This window comes from Scyliorhinus torazame, chromosome 6 (assembly GCF_047496885.1).
Source record: "Scyliorhinus torazame isolate Kashiwa2021f chromosome 6, sScyTor2.1, whole genome shotgun sequence".
NCBI lineage: Eukaryota > Metazoa > Chordata > Chondrichthyes > Carcharhiniformes > Scyliorhinidae > Scyliorhinus > Scyliorhinus torazame.
This window is the reverse complement of record NC_092712.1, coordinates 215316561-215339819: the sequence shown is the minus strand read 5'-3', so window position 1 is coordinate 215339819 and position 23259 is coordinate 215316561. Positions and strand designations below refer to the sequence as shown.

General features: G+C 46.3%; 1 protein-coding gene across 3 annotated transcripts in view; it reads left to right on the top strand.

Annotated features, from left to right (window-relative positions):
• creb5b (cAMP responsive element binding protein 5b) overlaps positions 1 to 23259 on the top strand; it is a 645202-nt gene that overhangs the window by 107507 nt on the left and 514436 nt on the right. For all 3 annotated transcript variants that reach the window (XM_072509394.1, XM_072509393.1, XM_072509395.1), the window contains exons 4-5: positions 5893 to 5986; positions 18486 to 18607. In XM_072509394.1, coding sequence (XP_072365495.1) covers positions 5893 to 5986; positions 18486 to 18607 — 216 coding nt within the window. The remainder of the gene's footprint in view (positions 1 to 5892; positions 5987 to 18485; positions 18608 to 23259) is intronic.

Below are 23259 nucleotides of genomic sequence, written 5' to 3'. Positions count from 1 at the left end.
TGCAGGCCAACAATTAGCAGTACAAGTCCACTTTAAGTGGTGGCAGCCTCACACAAATTTGCTCTCTACTGAGACGTGAAGCTACGCAACAACATGTTAGTCCTGGCTACAGGGAGCAATCATGCAAATATGCGGGTAACAGGAAGTTCGCTTATTGCCTACATTGAAAGCAACAAACACGGGTTAATCGTACATCGTGATCTTCCTGCCCTTTTTTGGGGCCTATGAAATGTTGTCCCCTCTCAATGAAGAGTGTTCAATCTGAATGGTTGCGAGCGTGCTGCGGGCACGATTCGCTATGCTCTCCCTCAAGTGAAATGTGGCCGGTGAAAACCAGAACCGCGCCAAACGCCACACAGTTTGTGATGCGACCGGCCCGCTTCCGTCGGTGAAATCGGAATGTCGCCGGAGTGTGGCGAGAAACCAGTTATCAACACTTGAGCCCCATTTCCATACAATTAACACGAGCCGCCCGTATCCTTTGAACTTCCATCATTTATTGCCCTCCCCAGCAAGTGGTCACGCTGGCACCGATTAGTACTCCTTTTTAAAAACATGAACCTGGCGGAAGGGCTTCTGCGGGGAGTGGAGGATGTGAGAGCAGCCATCTTCTCTCACAGGTAAAGAGCCCGGGGGTGCTGGGCTTGCTGCCCCAGTGCTCGGCGGGGGGTGGGAGACCCTAGGTTGGAGATGGGGGTGGGGGTAACCCTCTGCAGGAGTGGCCACCATGGAAGGGGGGGTTGCTGGGGGGTGCCAACCGGGGGGGAGGGCAACCACGCACGGCACCACCATGCCAATCCCTGGATCGTGTTTACCTATTCCAGGGGAAACCCTTATCCCTGTCCGATTGCCCCAATGACCACCCATAACCCCCATTGACTGCCGAGGCCACTGGCCGTGCTGCTGAAGGCTATTGCCAATAGGGAATTGGCAATCGTGGTTAGGTGAGCCCTTTACACAATCCAAGTGGGTTCCCGTGGGTGGGCGGGCCATGTAGCATGTGGGAGTCATTGCCTAGCATCCCAATCAGACTGTGATGCCTGGACACTGTGCCTGAACACTGCGGGAGGTAACACCACACACGCAGCAGCCTACATCCGAATACCCAGGGGATGGGTATCTCAGGAGACATGTCCACTGCCGGAAGGTGGGTGAGCGCCACGGGGAGGGAACCATCACCCGGTCCAGGTGACGTTACGAGCGGGTGTCTGGGGTACAGGGTCTGGGATCAAGTGAGGGGGCCCCGCTGCAGCCAGGTGTGCATGGGCAGAGCCTTCCCGGTTGGAGGAATGGAGGGTCCGGGGTAGGATCCATCACTGTTTGTCAGTCTAATACCTTCTCCCTATTCCTTACAGATATTGAACACTATGGCGGGGATTTTGGATGCAGAATTTGCCCTAGTGGTGCTGCTGGTAGTCCGGGGGGCTAGATGCCGGAGAGGCGGCAGCTACAGCAGCATCAGCAGATGCTCAAAGTGGCGGCCCATGTGCTGGACCTCACCCCACACCGTGAGGATCCAGCCGCCCATTAGGCCAGGGTGGGACCCAGAGGGGGAGTCATGCGACTGCCCAGGGTGAACAGGCAACGATGGTCGTTTGAACAGATGATGTACAGCGCATGCAACAGTAGGCGTCGCCTCAACCAGGAGACGGTGCGGCACCTGTGCCATGTCCTCGCGGACTTGGCACCATGTGGAGGAGGAGGACACCTGCTCCCAGTGACGGTCAAGGTCACCGCAGCTCTGAACCTTTAAGCCTTGGGATCATTCCAGGGCTCGAGTGAGGACTAAGTGGCATTTCGCAGGCCCCAGCCCACAGAACATGTGGCCATCCCCAAAGAGGAGGTGGACGAGGATAATGAGGTGGTGCCGGACCAACAGGTCTGGAGGATGAGGCTGAGAGGAACCAAAGGACCAGCCGGAGGCAGCAGGACAGGCAGCAGCGGTGAGGGCCCGACAGGCTCCGAGGGCCAGGGAAGCCCTCATACTCGCCCATTTCACTTAGGACGTGGCCTGGTCTGTCACCTCCCATTTCCATTTCCCAACCTCCCAAGGTAAGTGTCGCATCACTCCAGGGAGCTGGGACTGTGTCGGCACCATCAGCGAGCCAGTGCCGACGGCGTGGGGCTGCCCACAATGGGAAACCCCATTGTCTGGTGAAACGGAGAATACCGGGGGCACCGGGATGGAGAATCCCGCCCCTGATGACTGCAAGTCTCTGCACAGTAAGCTGTGATCTGAATTTTCAGGATGGCGGAGGCTTGTTAGAGTGTGAAATGGTTTTAATTGGCTGAAGGCAGGACTTCTGCCTATCACCGGGAGGAAGTCCTGCCTTGGAGAGCTGCTGGCCATTCGAGGAACAGCGTTGTGGTGGCGGAAGGGGCACAGCAATGAGCTGCCTGGAACTAAGTGCCAGGAACTGGAGGAAAGGGAACTGAAAGGGGGGCAAGGTATAGTGGCTACGGAAGGCCTAGAGTGTCACAATGGGGTGGTAGGAGTTTTGGATGGATAGGTCGTGGGGGAGGGAAGTCCGGAGGTCACCGGGCCTTAAGGGAAGGGCGCCCCAAGTCAGAAGATTGATTCTGATGGAGTGATTCCCCTCCCAATTTCCTGTCTGTTGTAACCCCAATGGAGGTCCCAGGGCCAGAACAATACAATTTCCCATGACCTCCCCGGAATATGAACTGGGTGGGATGGGGTGGTGGGGGAGGGGATGCGGGCGACTTCCCCTTTTAAGGGGGCCAGACTTCTCCTCGACAAGGAGTGCCCAGCTGTATAAAAACCCCTGCCTAGGTGCAGGTCAGGGATGGAGATCCTTAAGAGAGTGGAGGAGTATTAGAATGGTATTGAAATAAACCTTGTACGTCATTTCTACTATAATCTATGTGTTCTACTTATCACAGATTCAACACTGCCCAAGGTCAAACTCTTCAATTTCAGCATCCCAATTTATGGGGAGGTGGTGGCACAGGGGTATTGTCACTGAACTAGTAAACCAGAGACCCAGAGTAATGCTCTGGGGAACCAGGTTCAAATCCCACCAGATGGTGAAAGTTGAATTCAATAAAAATTTGAAATTTAAAGTCTAATGGTGGCCATGAAATCATTATTGATTGTTGTAAAAACTCATCTGGCCTTAGAGAAGGCAATCTGCTGTCCATGTCTGGCCTACATGTGACTCCAATGTCGTTGACTCTTAACTGTGCCCATGTTCCATGAACGAATTAAAAAAAGTCCCCCCTCCTCGCCAATCTATCTTCTGCCGCCAGCCTGAAAATTGAAGCTGGGCGGGAAAAGGCCCTGAAGGGGAAGAGCCTTAATTGGGGCCCTGTCCACCATGGCATAAAATTGCAACCAGGTCGGGCTGGGATCATAGAGGTAATTCCATGCACCCCACCCGCCTCAGAACCCATTGAGTGTAAAAAGTGTAAACTTCTGGCCCATGTAAACTTTGTTTGCTGTCAGTGCAGTGAATGGCGAGCGCCTTTTCATTGTTCCTGACCAAATATTTCTGGCCTTGGTTGCTGAGGTTTGATCATTTACTTTCACCATCGTCTTTGTGGGGCTGTTGACTTTTACTCTAGTTCCCTAGAAGAGGTTCTCGCTACGTCTCTAGCTTTCTTCAAGTCTCCTGCAGTTCACCTCTTAATGTTATCCACTTATCAGATTTTTCTTTTCCTCTTCTGGTTTTCTCCTTCAATTGCTGTCATGACAAGGCTGTCAGATCTTCATACTTGGCTATCTTTCTCTCTTTACCTGTACTTAGCAACTCTTTTGATTCCTGAACTTCTGCTCTTGAACGAAGCCACCTATCTGTCTTCTTGCCCATCCAAGATTGCTAAAGTTATTAAGTGGATTTTCCATCTTGTGATATCTCGGCCACTTGTGGTATGGTACTGGATTCTCAATTAATGAAGGAGGAAAGGGTTGCATTTGAAGAACTAGCTGTCACCTGACTTGTAATCTTCACAAATTTATCTGGAATTCTGAGGATCAATCATGTTGAATTGTTAATTTGTAGAATTTCCTTGCCTATCATTTACTTTACCTCGCTTATTGTGTCCCCCCCCCCCCCCTGAAGAAAGCCTAACATCACCATGAATAGCCTAGAACAGATCAAGGGGTGAAAACTAGTATGCACTGCACCTACAATTTGGCTACAAAAGGGCCCAATGATGGCTGGGTCATCATCGAGATGGCCCAAAAATCTTATGTATGTTCAAAACACTGCTAAATTCACCAGGTCAATTTCTTAAGGAATTCCTGGCAAACACCCAAAATGGGTGATAGGAACCCTTCATGTGGAAATTCATGGGGGAGGCCCAAATCAGGCTTCGCACTGGGGATAAAACCTCACGCGTCACCCGACCCACAGCATCCGCGTAACCTAGATCATGCCATTGCTGGGTGTGATCCAGATAATCGTCTTTAAATGAGCAAGGACCAGACGTTCTGGCCATTCCTGGGGTCTCAAAGGCCATTAGAGTCCTCCAGGGGGGGTCAAGGACAGGGCAGGCCAGTACTCTGGCACTCCTCCTGGCACCTGGGCACCCAGGCAGTGCCCAGTTGGCAGAGCCATGGTGCCAGTGGCACTGGCAGAGTGCCTAGGTTCCAGATAGAGGACCATGCCCATGAAAGGGAGGTGAGGGCTGTAAGAAGGGTGTGTGTGTGTGTGTGTGTGTGTGGGGGGGGGGGGGGCTAGTGGTGAATGGCAGTATCAAAGGGCCTCATAAAGGTTGGGAGGGAGTTGAAGGGGGGGGGGGATCCTGATAGTGGGTATGTGGGGGGCCTAAAATGTGGTGGGGCACCTCAGCGGGATTGGCGGCACGGTGGCACACTGGTTGGCACTGCTGCCTCACAGCTCCAAGGACCCGGGTTCAATTCCAGCCTCAGGTGACTGTGTGAGGTTTGCACTTTCTCCCCATGTCTGCATGGTTTTCCTCCGGGTGCTCCGGTTTCCTCCCACAGTCCAAAGTTGTGCAGGTTAGGTGGATTGGCCATGCTAAATTGTCCTTCGTGTCTGAAAAAGGATAGGTGAGGTTACTGGGTTATGGGGATAGGGTGGAGACGTGGGCTTAAGTGGAGTGCTCTTTCCTAGGGCCAGTGTGGACTCGATGGGCTGATTGGCCTTCTCCTGCACTGTAAATTCTATGATTCTATGATTGGCTGCGGGGTGGCATTGCCTGGGGTTGGGGGTGTGAGGGACCCTCAAGCTCAATTAGATATCGGAGCTCTCAAAATGGTGCTCCAATCTCTGAGGAGCGGGTCTTGCCGCCGAGTTTAGTGCCCCACTGCTGAAAGAAGTTCTAAGTGTGGCTGTACCGGTGAGAAATTCCCCAGGCCCCCCAACAATCGACTAAGTGTGGGTGAATCCAGGTCCAGATCTCACCCAAAAAGCCTGTGGGAAACACTCGGTCATTTTTTGACTGAATCGTGCCCAGGCTACAATACTCTTCTACCCTTTGTCTTTGCTAACTGAACTAAAGAAGCAGCAGACTTTGACCTGTTTGGTTACTGTTCCAGTTAAAGAGAGTATGTGTAGATGTGTGTGGAAATGATTCTGGAAACGATAAATTGCATTGTGGCAAATGCAATTCAAATTTACACTGAACTAATACAGTAATACTTGTAGAAGGCACCCTGTTGAAGTATGTTATTTACTTAGAATACTTCATTATTCACTCCAGAAATCTTTCTTAGTTTTCAAGTTAAGCATATTTAAGTTAGTATAAAAGGTGGCCAATGACCACAACATTCTTTTTCTAATAAATATGTTTTTGTGTTCGGCTCAAGTTGAAACACATTCATTACTGATTCAAATGAGATGAACTGTTCGGATTCTTCTAACATGTATTCAATGCCTGTAAAATGATATACTCTTGTTTGCTTGACAGAGATTTCCAACTGAGGATCACCTCATGATTCATAGGCATAAACATGAAATGACTTTGAAGTTTCCAGCAATAAAAACAGACAATATTTTATCAGGTAAGAGCACAATACTGTTTTAGAGTCCTTACAAAAACATTAGGTTATAAAGCATGTACTTTACTTAATTTAAAATATTTAAGTGATACTTCCTGCAGAAAAAATTAACAGTAAAGATTTAAAAATCCTCTGTACAACACCAGAAAGTAATTTTGACTGATGTTCATAGGCTACAAAATCATTAATAGGTACAAATTGTTTGTAACTTATTTTCAAGTACACTGGCAAACACCATGGAGACGATCCATGCTCCAATGAGGAGGCCTCAAGCATTGGCAAAAATTGAGCTTGAGGCACCACTGTTATAATTTGGGCAAGATGAAGCCCAGAGCCTGGAAACTTCCACTAATTAATGATCAATTTAGTGCAGGGGTAACAACACAGAAGACAGTGGCATTTAAGTATAAAGCCTGAGCCACCCAGGTGCCAGGGCAATCATCTATCTAAATAGTACCCATACTGCAGCGGTTATTAGTGTCGGACATTGCTCTCTGATATTGGCTCTTGTTGCAGCCAAGCAAAAGATGCAATGAGGCCACAATTGCTAGACTAAAATGTTTTCTGAAGAAGTTTCATTACAATATGGTAAACGTTCCCATTTAGAGAATGGACTACAGGGTGGGCTATGAAAATTGTTTAGGTTGGTAACCCAGATAAAAGCTTGCTGTTTGTGCTTTGAACCTGCTCTCTTAAACACGCAGCAAGACTCTAATGACATAATACAATAGTGATAAACAGCAGGAACACAGAGCAGTGACAGTCTAAACAACGGGAACACAGAGTGATGTCAGGGCAAATAGCAGGAATACAGAGTAGTCCCAGTGTAAAGCGCAGAAACAGAGAGCGCCAGCAGTGTAAAGAGCAGGAACACAGTGTGATGGCAGGGTAAAGACCAGGAACACAGAGTGGCGGCAGGGTAAAGAGCAGGAACAGAGAGTGATCCCAGTGTAAAGAGCAGGAACACAGAGTGCCGGTAGGATAAAGAGCAGGAACACAGAGTGCCAGCAGTGTAAAGAGTAGCAACACAGAGCGACAGAAGGATAAAGAGCAGCTACACAGAGTGCCGGTAGTGTAAAGAGCAGCAACACAGAGTAACGGCAGTGTAAAGAGCAGGAATACGGAGTGACGGCAATGTAAAGAGCAGGAACACAGTGACCCCAGTGTAAAGAGCAGCAACACAGAGTAACGACAGTGTAAAGAGCAGGAACACAGAATGATGGCAGGGTTAAGAGAAGGAACACAGAGTGACCCCAGTGTAAAGAGCAGCAACACAGAGTGAAGGCAGTGTAAAGAGCAGCAACACAGAGTAACGACAGTGTAAAGAGCAGGAACACAGAATGATGGCAGGATTAAGAGCAGGAACACAGTGACCCCAGTGTAAAGAGTAGCAACACAGAGCGACAGCAGGATAAAGAGCAGCAACACAGAGTGACGGCAGTGTAAAGAGCAGGAACACAGAGTAACGACAGTGTAAAGAGCAGCAACACAGAGGAGCGGCAGTGTAAAGAGCAGCAACACAGAGTGCCAGCAGTGTAAAGAGCAGGAACACAGAGTAATGACAGTGTAAAGAGCAGGAACACAGAGTAACGACAGTGTAAAGAGCAGGAACAGAGAGTAACGACAGTGTAAAGAGCAGGAACACAGAGGAGCGGCAGGGTAAAGAGCAGCAACACAGAGTGCCAGCAGTGTAAAGAGCAGCAACACACAGTGACGGCAGTATAAAGAGCAGCAACACAGAGTGACGGCAGTGTAAAGAGCAGGAACGCAGAGTAACGACAGTGTAAAGAGCAGCAACACAGAGGAGCGGCAGGATAAAGAGCAGCAACACAGAGTGACAGCAGTGTAAAGAGCAGGAACACAGAGTAATGGCAGGGTAAAGAACAGGAACTCAGAGTGACGGCAGGATAAAGAGCAGGAACGCTGAGTGATGGCAGGATAAAGAGCAGGAACACAGAGTGACGTCTGCGTAAAGAGCAGGAAGCAGAGTGACGGCAGGATAAAGAGCAGGAAAACAGTGACCCCAGTGTAAGGAGCAGGAACACAGAGTGACGGCTGTGTAAAGAGCAGGAACGCAGAGTGACGGCAGTGTAAAGAGCAGGAACACAGAGTGCTGGCTGTGTAAAAAGCAGGAACCTTGAGTGGCAGCAGTGTAAAGAGCAGGAACGCAGAGTGACGGCAGTGTAAAGAGCAGGAACGCAGAGTAACGGCAGGATAAAGAGCAGGAACACAGTGACCCCAGTGTACAGAGCAGGAACGCAGAGCGAAAGCAGTGTAAAGAGTAGAACACAGAGTGACAGCAGGATAAAGAGCAGGAACACAGTGACCCCAGTGTACAGAGCAGGAACACAGAGCGAAAGCAGTATAAAGAGCAGAACACAGAGTGGCGGCAGGATAAAGAGCAGGAACACAGTGACCCCAGTGTACAGAGCAGGAACACAGAGCGACAGCAGGATAAAGATCAGCAACACAGAGTGACGGCAGTGTAAAGAGCAGGAACACAGAGTAACGACAGTGTGAAGAGCAGGAACACAGAGGAGCGCCAGGGTAAAGAGCAGCAACACAGAGTGCCAGCAGTGTAAAGAGCAGGAACACAGAGTGCTGGCTGTGTAAAAAGCAGGAACCTTGAGTGACAGCAGTGTAAAGAGCAGGAACGCAGAGTGACGGCAGTGTAAAGAGCAGGAACGCAGAGTAAAGGCAGGATAAAGAGCAGGAACACAGTGACACCAGTGTACAGAGCAGGAACGCAGAGCGAAAGCAGTATAAAGAGCAGAACACAGAGTGACGGCAGGATAAAGAGCAGGAACACAGTGACCCCAGTGTACAGAGCAGGAACACAGAGCGAAAGCAGTGTAAAGAGCAGAACACACAATGACGGCAGGATAAAGAGCAGGAACACAGTGACCCCAGTGTACAGAGCAGGAACACAGAGCGAAAGCAGTATAAAGAGCAGAACACAGAGTGACGGCAGGATAAAGAGCAGGAACACAGTGACCCCAGTGTACAGAGCAGGAACACAGAGTGATAGCAGTGTAAAGAGCAGGAACACAGAGTCACCCCAGTGTACAGAGCAGGAACACAGAGTGACCCCAGTGTAAAGAGCAGGAACACAAAGTGCCGGTAGTAAAAGAGCAGGAACACAGAGTGACGGCAGTGTAAAGAGCAGGAACACAGACTGACCGCAATGTACAGAGCAGGAACACAGAGTGCCCCAGTGTACAGAGCAGGAACACAGAGTGACAGCAGGGGAAGGAGCAGGAACACAATGTGCCGGCAGTAAAAGAGCAGGAATACAGAATGACAGCAGTGTAAAGAGCAGGAACACAAAGTGCCAGCATTAGCACAGCAGGAACACAGAGTGACGGCAGGGTAAAGAACAGGAACACACAGAGACGGCAGGATAAAGAGCAGGAAAGCAGAGTGATGGCAGTGTAAAGAGCAGGAACATAGAACGACAGCAGGTTGAAGAACTGGAACGCAGAGCGATGGCAAGTTAAAGAGCAGGAACGCAGAGTGACGGCAGAGTAAAGAGCTTGAACACAGAGAGACAGCAGGATAAAGAACAGGAGCACAGAGTGACAACAGTGTAAAGAGCAGGAAGACAGAGTGATGGCAGGGTAAAGTGCAGGAATCCAGAATGATGGCAGTAGAGCAGGAACACAGAGTGATGGCAGCATAAAGAGCGGAACGTAGAGTGACCCCAGTGTAAAGAACAGGAACACAGTGTGACAGCATTGTAAAGAGCGGAACACAGAGTGACCCAAGTGTTATAATTGGGAGACAGATAGGCATTTCAGTAACCATCACTGTGGATTACGCATGTTAAATTCCCTCCCTGATGCCAGAGTAAAGGCATCGCAGGAAGGAGGCAGAATATTCTGCAAGGTGAAGGGAGTTAACCAAAAGTTGTGGTACATATTAGTACCAGTGACAGTGAAAAGGGGGGTATTGAGGTCATAAGATCATATTTCCTGGAGCTCGAGAAAGTGATAATAATTAGGACCTTGATGGTAGTAATCGCTGGATTACTCCCAGTGCCATGCGCTATCCAGTGTTAAAATAGGAAGATGGGGGATGCCCGGTGGCGACTATGCTGTAAACAGTCACGCATTTAGCAGCTTCCGCTCTTGATGGTTTTTTAACGGCTTTTAAGCTGTATTTTTGCGGAACTTTTTTCTAACGTAAGTGGATAAAAGTGAGAGGAGGAGAAGGCGACCCCTATCCTTTGGAATTACGCTCGAAAAATAACCGCAAAAGAAGGAATCAAAAGTTGGTTGGAAGTGAGGATCTGAGCTTGGTGGCTGCAATGGCAGAGAAGCGAGACCTGGCCCCCCCCTGTCAGCTCAATGGTCGATGGATCAGTTGGTTACATACCTGGACAATAAGATCGCCCGGCACTGTAAGGAGTGTGCGGAGGACCTCACCAAGGTGGTAGCCTCGATTAAGGAGGCTGTCGACCCGATGGAGGTGACAGTGATGGCCCAGGGACAGTCGATCCAAAAGCTACAGGAACAGGCGACGGAACAAGAGGAACAGTCCACTGGGATGGCACTGCAAATTGGCATTTTACAGGATCGGCAAAAGCGGCTGCTGGAAAAGGTGGAAGACCTGGAGAAACGTTCCCGCAGGCAGAATGTTCGGATCGTCGGTCTCCCAGAGGGAAAGGAAGGATCGGATGCTGGTGCGTATGTTGTGAAGATGTTTGAGAAAATGATGGGGGCAGAGGCGTTCGACAGGCTGTTGGTGGTGGACCGGGCTCACAGGGCACTTATGCGCAAACCCCAGGGTCGTGAGCCCCCGAGGGTGTTGGTGGTGAGGCTACACCGATTCCTGGACAAGGAATGCATCATGAGATGGGCTCGGGAGACTAAACGGTTCATATGGAAAGAAGCCGAGATCCGGGTCTACCGAGACTTGGGAGCAGAACTTGCTGAGAGGAGGGCGAGTTTTAATAAAGTTAAAGCTGCCCTGTATGCGAAGGGAATAAAATTTGGACTGCTCTACCCGGCCCGTCTTTGGGTAACTTACGAGGAATAGGAACAATATTTTGGCTCGCCGGAAGAAGTGGGGGACCCATAAGGACTTAATAAAAAGAGAAAACTGGTCGGTAGCGATTTAAATCAAAACGTTCTGTGGTGCACTGTAACTTGAGTTGCGATGACCGAGAAGAGAAGTTTTTTTTTGAGTTATCTAATTTTGACCTTTCGGTGTAGATACTAAGGTACAGTTTCTTCCTTTTTTTTGTGTTTGTAAAAAAGGAAAAAAAGGGAAAATTAAAAAAAATAAAAAATGGAGGGGGGGTGAAGAAAAGTTCTCAAATTGAGATAGGCTAGGAAGGAAAGACGTCTGTTTGAGGTTTTGCATGCATAATGTTTTCTGTCTCTCCATTTATCCTTCCATTACACTTCCATTGTTTGGGGCTCTGTTTGAAGGTGATGGGATTGATAAGATGTTGTAAAGGGGGAGGGGTGGGCCGTTGAGCTCAGACCTTAAGTGGATGGTGTGTTTGCTTTTGTGATTGGTGCTATTGTTTTGAAAACTTTTGTTAAGAGTTGGGGGGTAAAGATCCAGCAGCCGGTAGACTTTTAGGGATCAGGAGTGGAGCTGCTAGGCTAGCTGGTAAGGCTAGCTCACGGACGTGAAGTGGGGGGTGAGCTGAAAAGTGACGAGGTGGGGGGGGGGGGGGGGTAGGGGGAGGGGTGGTGGGGGGAGGTAGGGGGAGGGGTGGTGGGGGGGTTACTGCTGACAATTAGGAGGCTGGAGACGGAGACTAGATGGCGGTTGCTGCCGAGGGGTGGATCTGGGGAGGTGCGGGCCATGGGCTAAGGGCTGGCCTAGGAAAGGTTGTGGCTGATCGACAGGGGAGGGGGGGCAAGAGCCCCCCCCCCCCGACCATACTGGTTACGTGGAACGTGCGTGGCCTGAATGGGCCGGTCAAGAGGACCCGTGTGTTCGCACACTTGAGACAGTTAAAGGCGGTCGTGGCCATGTTACAGGAGATACACTTGAGGCTGGGGGATCAATATAGGCTGAAGAAGGGATGGGTCGGACAGGTGTTTCATTCAGGATTGGACTTTAAAACAAGGGGGGTGGCTATGCTGATTAACAAAAGGGTGGCGTTTGAGGTTGCGTAAATGGAGACAGACCCGGGGGGCAGATTTATTATGCTGAGCAGGAAACTGGAGGGAATGGCAGTGATGCTGGTGAATATATATGCCCCAAACTGGGACGACGTTGCGTTTGTTAGGAAGATACTGGGAAGAATCCCGGACCTCGACTCGCACTGGTTGATTATGGAGGGTGATTTTAACATGGTCTTAGATCCTAGGATTGACCGGTCGAGTTCTAGGTCGAGGAAAGTATCAGCAATGGCGAAAGAGCTGCGGGGGTTCATGGAGCACATGGGAGGTGTTGATCTGTGGAGATTTGAGAAGCCAAGGAGCAAGGAATATTCATTCTACTCTCATGTGCACAAGGTGTACTCCAGGATCGATTTTTTAATATTGGACAAAACATTGTTAGCAGGGGTGGTGGACACAGAATATTCAGCAATCGTAGTATTGGACCATGCGCCACATTGGCTAGACTTACAGGTGAACATGGGAAATTCTCAGCGCCCACAGTGGAGGCTAGATGCAGGGCTGTTAGCAGACGATAAGATATGTGAGCGAGTGAGGGAAGCAATTCGGGGATATATAAAAACCAACGACATGGGAGACACCGCGGCTGGGGTGGTGTGGGAGGCATTGAAAGTGGTCATCAGAGGGGAATATATTTTGATTCAGGCCAATAGGGAGAGGGCTGAATGGGCGGAGCTCGACAGGCTACTGGGAGAAATCTTGCGTGTGGATAGGAGATATGCGGGGTCTCCAAATGAGGAGCTCCTGAAGGACGTCAGAGACTTCAAATAGAAAAGAGAATAGATCCATATTAGATAGCAGCTGCAAAAAAGGATTACAAGTAATTTTTGTAAACCCACTAAGTGCGGTGAATAAAGTTGGTGAGCTTCAGGTCTTGTGGGAATATGATGTAATGGCAACAATGGAAACTTGGCTTAAAAGTGGTGAGCAATGGGGCTTAGCAGACAAGAATAGAAAGTGTTCAGAAAAGATAGAGAAGGAAAAAAGGGAGGTTGGGCGGCAGTACTGATTAGGGAAAACATTGTTGTGTTGTGGAGAGGGAATATCCTTGAGCGGCAAGACAGAATCCACTTTCTTAGAGTTTAGAAGCAAAAAGGTGCCAGCGTTTCCGCTGAGTGAATAATCTGGACCATTATTAAATAAGATTTTGTTTATCAATGGCTTTCGAGAAAATAAACAACTTCATTAGATTTTACTACATAAATCATTCAAATGTGTCATATCAACAAAATTTCATTTGCATAAACAGAGTAAGCATTTACTTGGTGCAAAGGTTTTGGTATTAATCTCTGTAGCGCATTACAGCCTGAACTTTATGGTTGTGTCAATGGCAAACCATCAACATTCACCATTGTTACGAATATGAAACTAACAGCAACTTCTGGTGTTTGCACATGCTCAGATGAATGTGGAAATCCAGAAATTGCCTTGTTCCTTCATGGGGTACACTGCTTAAGACCCTAAAGCTGGAATTTTTTAGAAATCACTTGAATTGATGTGAACTTCCACTTTTACGCTATTAGTCTCACTGTAAAGTCCTTTTGAAAAGTTGCATATTGTTGAATGATGTGCAACTGGATTTTTAGCAACATATTAAGTTCTTAATTACTTCTGAACAGCCTCTCTGGCCCTGAAGAATTATCTTTAATGAAATGCCAAATTTCACTATTACGATAAATATTTCCTAACATTTGATATGCAATAGGTACTGGAGCACTGGAGTCTTCAGTAAGCACTTCATTATAATTCATTGCCAATGCTCTATCACAATATGACGCCAAGAGTCTGCTAAACGGAAATGATAATAATAGGCAGAGTTTCAGTTCGCAGCTGTCAGTTCTATTGAGTGACAAATGAGATCTGTTCTGAACCTGGGTATCGATCCTGGTACTCCAGCACAATTTAAATCTTATGTACCATTTGTGACCTGAATCCTCCTCTGGTACTGAACGTTCCAGTTATTCTGCAGTGTGTGACACAACTTACAGTACTGGGAAGGACTTGAGTCTTTGTGTCTTGGTAGGTCATGACCGATGTACCTGTAGAATATGATACTTTGAGTACTTCTTAAATGCAATGAGTATTTCTACCTCTACTACTCTTCCAGGCAGTGAGTTCTACACTCCCTCTGGGTGTAAAAAATTCTCCACAACTTCCCTCCAATCTTATTACTATTTAAATCTATGGTTAATGGCCTCTGTGTTAAGAGAAATAAGTCCTTCTAATTCACTCCATCTTACCCTCTCATAATTTTATTTTGTACATCTCGATTCAATCTCTCCATGGCCACATCTATTCCAAAGTAAACAATCACAGCCCATCCAATCTTTCCTCTTGGCTAAAATTCTCAATACCCTGGAAAAATTATTGCAAATCTCCTTTGTACCCTCTTGCGCACAATCACATCCTTCCAAGTTATATGGTGACCAAAACTGCCCTCAGTACACTAGCTCTGACCCAGATATTGGCCCAGATTTCCCAGAAAACTAAATGTTGGAAAGCTAGAAACACTGGAGGCCCAAGGAGGCTCAGTAGTCCATGTGCACAGATTATTAAATTGTCAGAAACAGGTGTGGAAAATAATCAAAAAGGCTAAAGGAATGCCGGCCTGTATTTCCTGAGGTCTCTATTACGAGGTGATAGAAATCATGCTACATCTATGCAGAGCCCTGGTTAGAACACACCAAGAATAGTGTATTCAATGCGAGATGCTGTACCTTAGGAAGCCTTAAAACGAGAGCCACTTAGATTTATCAGAATGGTAGGTGGATTCCATGCATAAATTACGAGGAGAAATTACACAAACGAGGGTTGTTTTCCATGGAATTTAGAAAGTTAAGGAGTGAGTTGATCAAAGTTTTCAAGACATTAAGAACTGGTAGTTTCTCTTGATCTACCCTCATTCTGCTAGTTGGGGGGTCGACGACTAGGGGCAATAGCCTAAAAATTAGAGCTGAATCTTTCAGGAGCGAAGTTAGGAAAGTCAGAACGAGTGTTTGAAGTTTGGAATTCTCTTCTGCAAACAGCTGTTTCGGTTAGGTCAGTTGTTAATTTTAATCTGTGATTGATCAATTTTTGTTAACCAAAGGTATAAAGGAATATGGGGCAATGATAGATATATGGAGTTGGGTCACAGAGAAATCATCGGGCAGGATTCTCTTTTTGGGAGACTAAGTTCTCTCACTGGAGTAGAATTGTTTCTAGTCTGCACTGGTGCTAGGAATGGCGCCCAGGAGTGACTCACTCTCCCTTGCCATGATAACATATGCATGGTGGGTAGCTCATGGGATTCAGTTTGGAATCCCAGTATACGGCCGCCATTTTGTGTGGGCGGCCGGATACTAATGTCCGGTGACTAGACCCCCCTTCCCCACAACTCAAATCCTGGCTCTCTCGGCTGACAAGTAGGGGCATCCTATCCCCCACTACCACAGGAATAATGGGTCACCCTCCCCCACAGCACACAAGCATGAGGGTGACCTAACCCCCTCCCCACTAAACCCACATCAAACCCCCATATCAGACCCCCCATCAGTCCCCCATATAGGACCCCCATCAGAGTCTCCCATATCAGAACTCCCCATATCTGAGAACCCCCATATTAGAGACCTAAATCAGAGACTCCCCATATCAGAGACCCCTACATTAGAGAACCCCCCCCCCCCGAAGCTAAAGAGAAGTCTAGGCAGAAATGGTGAAAAATCACCGCTTTTCTGTTGACTAGCCCCTTACACCTGCTGCTTCCGGCAGAAGTGTTGAAAGCAGCGGCTGTTACTTCATAGAAAGCCAAAACACATCACAAGACTTTATACCGCCTCAGATCCTTTGATCTCACTTTCAAAGAGAAATAGCTTTTTGTAGGCTGTAATTGACAGGGTTATAGCTTCCAGACAGCCAGGTGTCTGGATTGTTTACTGTCATTTCCCTTCACGCTGGAATGCTTCTCAAGTATCCTGCTGTGAAGCTAATCACAATGTTTATAAATACCTAGGAGATAAATGCTTTCACTTCCTCTTTTCTCTGCAGAAAGCACTTAACTGCTTTTGATGTGGTGAGGATTTATAAACCCATCATAATATTGACCCCTGTCTAAATTGACCCCTGTACTGCAAGTGGATCTCTACTGAGTGAGAAAATTTTGCATGGTATATCCTCTGCAAGCTGTTGTTTGGTCCAGAAAATTAGACCATATCTTCCTAAAGGAGTAGATATTTTAAACATATTTTGTTGATCTTTCTGTGGGATGTTGTTTGGCTGTGAGGGGACCTGGGACAAAGTTGGACAGGAGTCTGGACACCTCGGGGGGCATCTAATTGGCAGAGGGGTAAATGGAGGTAACCCCCATGACCAGCTCAACTTGCCAAAGCCCCATTCACCAGGTTTCACTGAGCAGGTTGGCCTGTTGGTGCTACCCTCTCATCTCAGAGGCAGCTGCATAAGGCTGTTAAGTGACCATTAATTGCCCATTTAAGGGCTTAATTAGCCTACAGACGATTGGACCTCCCAAAACCCTCACCCCACTGCTGGCAAAATTGAAGCATGGGCAGGGTGCGTGGCGATGGGCAAGTGTGGGGTAAGCACTGCTGGCACGGCACCCAATTTTACTGCCCCAGCCCCTCCCAACCACAATCACCACCAACATGGCCCCTAGGTGTGATATAATTCAACTCCAACATTCCATCCACTTATCTCGAAGGAGAAACTGTTACTCCAAGTCTTAGGCTTACTGCAAAGAGCCTGTGACATCAAGTGTCACTGGTAATGGCAGTACGTTATTGCAATATGCTCTGTGTCAACTTCCTAATTTCCTAAACTCTGGCATAAAGTGAAAACTACAAAAGTTTTGATTATGGACTTCCTGATTGCAGGCCGAGCAGGATTCTCCGTCTTGCCCTCAGTCCCACAACCTTGAACATCGCCTCAAAGAAGGCTGTCCAGAACCCGACAAGTATGGGGCAGGCTCAGAACATGTGGGCATGTTTGGCCATGCCTCCCTGGCTGTTCAAGACTAAAATAGACAGATTAGTAAAGGAATCAAGAGTTATGGGGATAATGTGGGAAATTGTGGTTGAGGATTATCACATCAAATCAGTCATGATCTTATTGAATGGCAGAGCAGACTCGATGGGCCTAATGGCCTACTTCTGTTCCCACATCTCATGGTCTTACAGAGTCCAATATAGTCAGTATCTGCTTGTAGTGCGTCTCTGGGCATGAGTGGGCTGTAGCCAGGAAAGTGGGAAAAAATAATTTGTGTGCCAGCTCATCGAAGAATGAAATATGTTCTGCTGCAGAAGACTCCAATGAAAGCTGTGATGGTGCTGCTTACAGTAGAAGGCTGATGAACTCACACATTGAGATGCTTGGGACATAGGCAGGCCTTCCAAAGAACCGCCTTTCCCTGTCATGGAGAATAGAGAAGTCCAGCTGCAATGTGACACAGGCCATCGTATATAGCTTGGAGCTCACCTTTTCCACCATGAGTGCACAAGCAGACACAGCCATGATGGAATGTCTGGTGACTGCTGTCTCATTTTCCACTGCAACACAGACGGAAGCCTCCTGATGTCTTGAAGCTCAGATATATGTCTTGTTATCCCTTTTTTGTGTGTGCCATGCAGTCTCAGATTGCTGCCATTGTATCCATGAATCTCAGTGCTGAAAGCAGTTTTCAGGAACTCACAGTTGTTCAGAAATATGCCCTTCAACAGATTACTAGAATCCCTGAGGTGAAATACCTTGAGCAACACGACTAATCCAAATTTCACATTTCATGCTTCTACCTGTGGGCGAGATTAGAATTTGGGGCATGTTGAGGAGCAACAATTTCATAAACAAGCCTTAAAGTCATCAAAAACTCCTTCAGCATCTGCCACATAACTCTCGGTAGACATTAGCAACTCGAAGCAATTACAAGAAGCACCAAACACTTATAGAAATGCAGCAAACATCGGAAGAAATCAACTAACATTGAACCTGAAAGTTATTGATGATCCCTTTAAATAGGGCTGGTGGGGTATCTTCTGTGGTTAAGATAAATTGTTAGCTGGAGCATTGAGCTCAAAAATGGCACACACTGACTGACACCATGATCTTTCTGCTGTGCATACCTCCGCTGAATATTCACTGCGCATGTGCTAACTGCTGCACCCACAAATGTGTGCACATACTGCTGATACCATCTTGCAGTTCTAAGGACACTTGTAGCGGCTACGAAATAGGATGCTAATGAGTTCAATTTGCCGCTCTACAGCTCTGATGCCCATCCAAATGGAGCTAGATTGATAGGAGACATAGAATGAGGAAGAAAACACCTTTCATTAATTATTTCAGACTAATGATTCTAATAAATTTCTTTGCAGATCAGACTCCGACCCCTACTCGATTTCTGAAGAACTGTGAAGAGGTTGGACTGTTCAATGAACTTGCATGTTCCTTAGAGCAGGAGTTTAGAAAAGCACAGGAAGAGGAAGACAATAAAAGGGTATGTGAATATACTGCGTGGATGAGCATAATCCCTCTCCAGGGCCTCCTATTCGTTCAGAGGGAATTGTTTGGAGTGTCCAATTAACACTTTTTCTTCAACTTCATTATATGCTGTTTCTACAAATATTTGTTCGAAGAGAAAGTTGGTGCATTGATTAATTTTTCAATTTACTCTTTGGTGCTCTGCTGACAAAAACTACTAAACTGATAATTAAATATTTACGAGTCTCAATAATAGACCAAACTTTAAGGTGTAACCCTGTGTTCTTCCAGCTGTGGCACAATTTACTTCAAACCGATGGATTGAAGGTTTTTCTCTCTCTGATAGAATAGATAAGATCGGAAATTACATAGATATTTGCGCAGATTTGATTAAAATGGCCTTCTGCACTGTAAATTCTATGATTAGAATATATTACTTAGAAACCCAGGCCATTCAGTTGAATGTGTGTTTGTGCTCCACATGAGTAGCTTCCCATCCCATCATCTCAGAATTTCAGTGTATCTTTCTATTCCCTTTTCTCTTATGTCATCATCTAATTTATTTTTGAAAGCATCTAAACTATTTGCCTTGATCATTTCCTGTGGCAGCAAGTTCCACTCTCTGACTAAAACATTTCTCTTTATTTCACTACTGGAATTATTATAATTATATTGGGCCATAACTTGCATGCTCCGGGGACAGTGTAACTGGGGGGTATCCCAAAGATGAGGAACTGCTCCACACCCCTAAAATTCCCAGGTAGGGTTTACACGGAAATTGCCTTGGAAGTGCAACTTCCCCCGGACAATTGCTCTGCGCATGGAACCACACTAAAGTGCAATTTAAGTTGCAACATATTTAAATAGAAACCAGCAAGTGACCACCAAAACATTAGTAAAAAGAAATAGAATAATTGAGTAAACTAGCCAGGAATATAAAAACAGATTGCAACACCTTTTACCAGCACATAAAAAGGAAGTGAGTAGCTACAATAAGCATTGGTCCCTTAGAAGCAGAAACAGGAGAAAGTATTATGGGGAATGAGAAAATTGCAAAGACATTGAATTTGTGTCTATCTTCACAATGGAAGACACAAGGTACATATGCCATAAATAGAAGAAACTAAGGTGATACAAAGGAGGTAATTAATATCACCAGAGAAAACGTACTGGAGAAATTGAGGGATTAAAATCTGATTAATCCCCGAGATCTAATGGTCTACATTTTAGGATTCTAAAGAGGGTGCTGCAGAGATAGCAAATGCAGAGATGGTGAATGCTTGGGCAAAAATGTTCCAAAATTCCTAGATTCTGGAACAATCCCAGCAGATTAGACATTAGCAAATTCAAGTGAAGAGGGAAGAAGGAAAACAGGGAACTACAACCAGTTAGCCTGACATCAGTCATCAAATAAATGCTGGTATCTATTATTAAGGAAGTCTTATTGTATTCAGAAAATCTTAGAATGATTAAGACAAAGTCTGGAATGGTTTTCTGAGAGGAAGCTTATGTTTGACAAATTGTTCAGAGTTTATTGAGCATGTAACTAGTAGGGTAAATAAAGGAGAACCAGTAGATGTAGTTTAATAAGGTGCCACACATAAGGGTAATGGGCCAGATAAGGGTTCATGGAGTTGAGGAATGGACAGGAAGCAAAGGGTAGGCATAAATGGGGCATTTTCAAGTTGACAGGATGTGTTTAATGGAGTTCTGCAACGATCAGTGCTGGGACCTCATCTATTTCCAATTTCCAATCTATATTAATGATTTGAACAAAGAGACAGAAAGTAATGTATCTAAGTTTGCTAATGATACAAAGCTAAGTGGAAATGTAGGCTGCGGGATCACAGCAAGGTTGCCAAGAGATATAGACAGGTGAAGTGACTGGGGAACAGGATGTGAGACGCAGTATATTGTGAGGAAGCATGAGGTTATTCATTTTGCTCGTAAGAATAAAAGAAGGGGCATCACAGTGGCGCAGTCCCAGTGATAACAACTGTGCCACTGTGATGCCCCTTCTTTTATTCTTACGAGCAAAATGAATGAACTTTCCTAAATGGCGTGAAACTGGTAAATGCTAATGTTCAGTGAGACCTAGGTGTGTTCATACAAACTCAGAACGTTAACATGCAGGTACTGAAAGCAATTAGGAAAGCAGATCGCATGTTGAACTTTATTGCCAAGGGATTGGAGAACAGCAATAAAGAAGTTTTGCTTCAATTGTGCTTTGGTGAGACGGCACCTGGAATATTCTGGGCAGTTTTGGTCCCTGTTATGGACAGGAGAGAGATGATCAGAATGGTTCCCCCTTTGTCACCTCTCGCGTGACCGGACGCAGCACATATTAAAAAAAAAGGTAAATGGTTAAACCCTGAATGCTGGAACTGTCAGGAACAGACAAATAACAGGTTTTCTTGTAAGTCTTAAAAGAAAGATAAATATTTATTATTCCGTATCTGAATATAAGCACACTCAGACACACATAGACTCAAGATTGTGATTATAAAAGGTAGCATGCACTTAGATCTTAGAAGTTCAAGAGTCACACTTGAAAACGATGCAGGCCTCTAATCCTTCCTTCCAGAAAGAGCCTGGAGCTTTTGGGAAGACGGATTCGCTGTTGTTTATTGTTTGCAGTAGCAGATTTCTCTTGGTTCAATCCAGTAATTAGGAAACCTAATCAAATGTTATAGTTTATTGCGGGGGGAATTCAATACAAAAATAGAGAGGATATGGTTCAATTGTACAGGGCATTGGTGAGACGATATCTGAAGTGCTGTGTGCAGTATATGTCCCCTTATTTCAGGAAGGAAAAATTGCAAGCAGTTCAGAGAAGGTTTACTAGACTAATACCTGGAATGGGTGGATTATTTTATGAGGAAAGGTTAGACAGGCTGAAGTTGTATCCGCTGGAGTTTCAAAGAGTAAGAAGCAATTTGATTGAAGCATATAGGATCCTGAGGGTTCTTGACAGTGTGGATGTGGAAAGGTTGTTTCCTCTTGTGGGAGAATCTAGAACTGGGTGTCTCACTGTTAAAAAATAAGGGGCAGGATTCTCCGCAGCCCCGCGCTGAAATCGTGTTCACGCCGAAATTAACAATTGATATATCAAAACCCTCCCTTCCTGCGTTTCCTCCCCGTGACCCCTGTTCCTTCCCCTCCCCATTACAAATAGACAGAACCGTTAAGTATATGTGGAAACATAGATTTTATTGACCGTTGTGTTTAAGGGAGAAAATACATTTTATTGCAAGAACTTTGTAAAAGTTGAGGTCATTTTATGTCATTATTCAGCTGATAAAGTTAAACGTTAAGTTAAATGTTTAAAAAAAAAAGTATTTGGACTTTCAGAAGGCGTTTGACAAAGTCCCGCGTAAGAGATTATTGTGCAAAATTAAAGCACATGGGTTTGGGGGAAATGTACTGAGGTGGATAGAAAACTGGTTGGCAGAGAGGAAACAAAGAGTAGGGATTAATGGGTCCTTTTCAAATTGGCAGGCAGTAACTAGTGGGGTACCACAGGGATCGGTGCTAGGACGCTAGCTATTCACAATATATATTAATGATTTGGATGAGGGAACAAAATGTAATATCTCAAAGTTTGCAGATGATACCAAGTTAGGTTGGAGGGTGAATTGTGACGATGATGCAGGGATCCTACAGCATGATCTGGACAGGTTGGGCGAGTGAGCCAATCAATGGCAGGTGCAGTATAATTTAGATAAGTGTGAGGTTGTTCACTTTGGATGCAAAACAGGAAGGCAGATTACTACCTGAATGGTTGTAAATTGGGAGAGGGGAGTGTGCAGCGGGACCTGGGTGTCCTTGTGCACCATTCGCTGAAGGTAAGCATGCAGGTGCAGCAGGCGGTAAAGAAGGCTAATGGTATGTTGGCCTTCATTGCGAGAGATTTCGAGTATAGAAGCAGGGATGTGTTGCTGCAATTGTACAGGGCGTTGGTGAGGCCACACATGGAATATTGTGTGCAGTTTTGGTCTCCTTCTCTGAGGAAGGATGTTCTTGCTCTCGAGGGAGTGCAGCGAAGGTTTACCAGACTGATTCCAGGGATGGCGGGACTGTCGTTTGAGGAGAGATTGACTAGGTTGAGATTGTTCTCGCTGAAGTTCAGAAGAATGAGGGAGGATCGCATCGAGACTTATAAAATTCTAACAGGACTAGAGAGGGTAGATGCAGGGTAGATGTTACCAATGATGGGTGTGTCCAGAACCAGGGGTCACAGTCTGAGGATTCAGGGTAAACCATTTCGGACAGAGATAAGGAGACATTTCTTCACACTAAGAGTGGTGAACCTATGGAATTCATTTCCAAAGGAAGTAGTTGATGCTAAAACTTTGAATATATTCAAGAGGCGGCTGGATATAGCACTTGGGGAGAATGGGATCAAAGGCTATGGGGAGAAAGCAGGATTAGGCTATTGAGCCATGATTGTGATGAATGGCGGAGCAGGCTCGAAGGGCCAAAAGGCCTCCTCCTGCTCCTATCCTCTATGTATCTATGTATATACACTTACCTTCAGGTTGCCAAGGGGGGTGCTTCAGGGGAGGTGGGGGTCGAACGGGGCTTGGGCTAGTCTGGAGGGACTCAAGTCTGGGGTCTTTTCTGGGATGGGGGTGCGTGGGGGGTCTGTAGCCTTGAAAACTTTTAAAC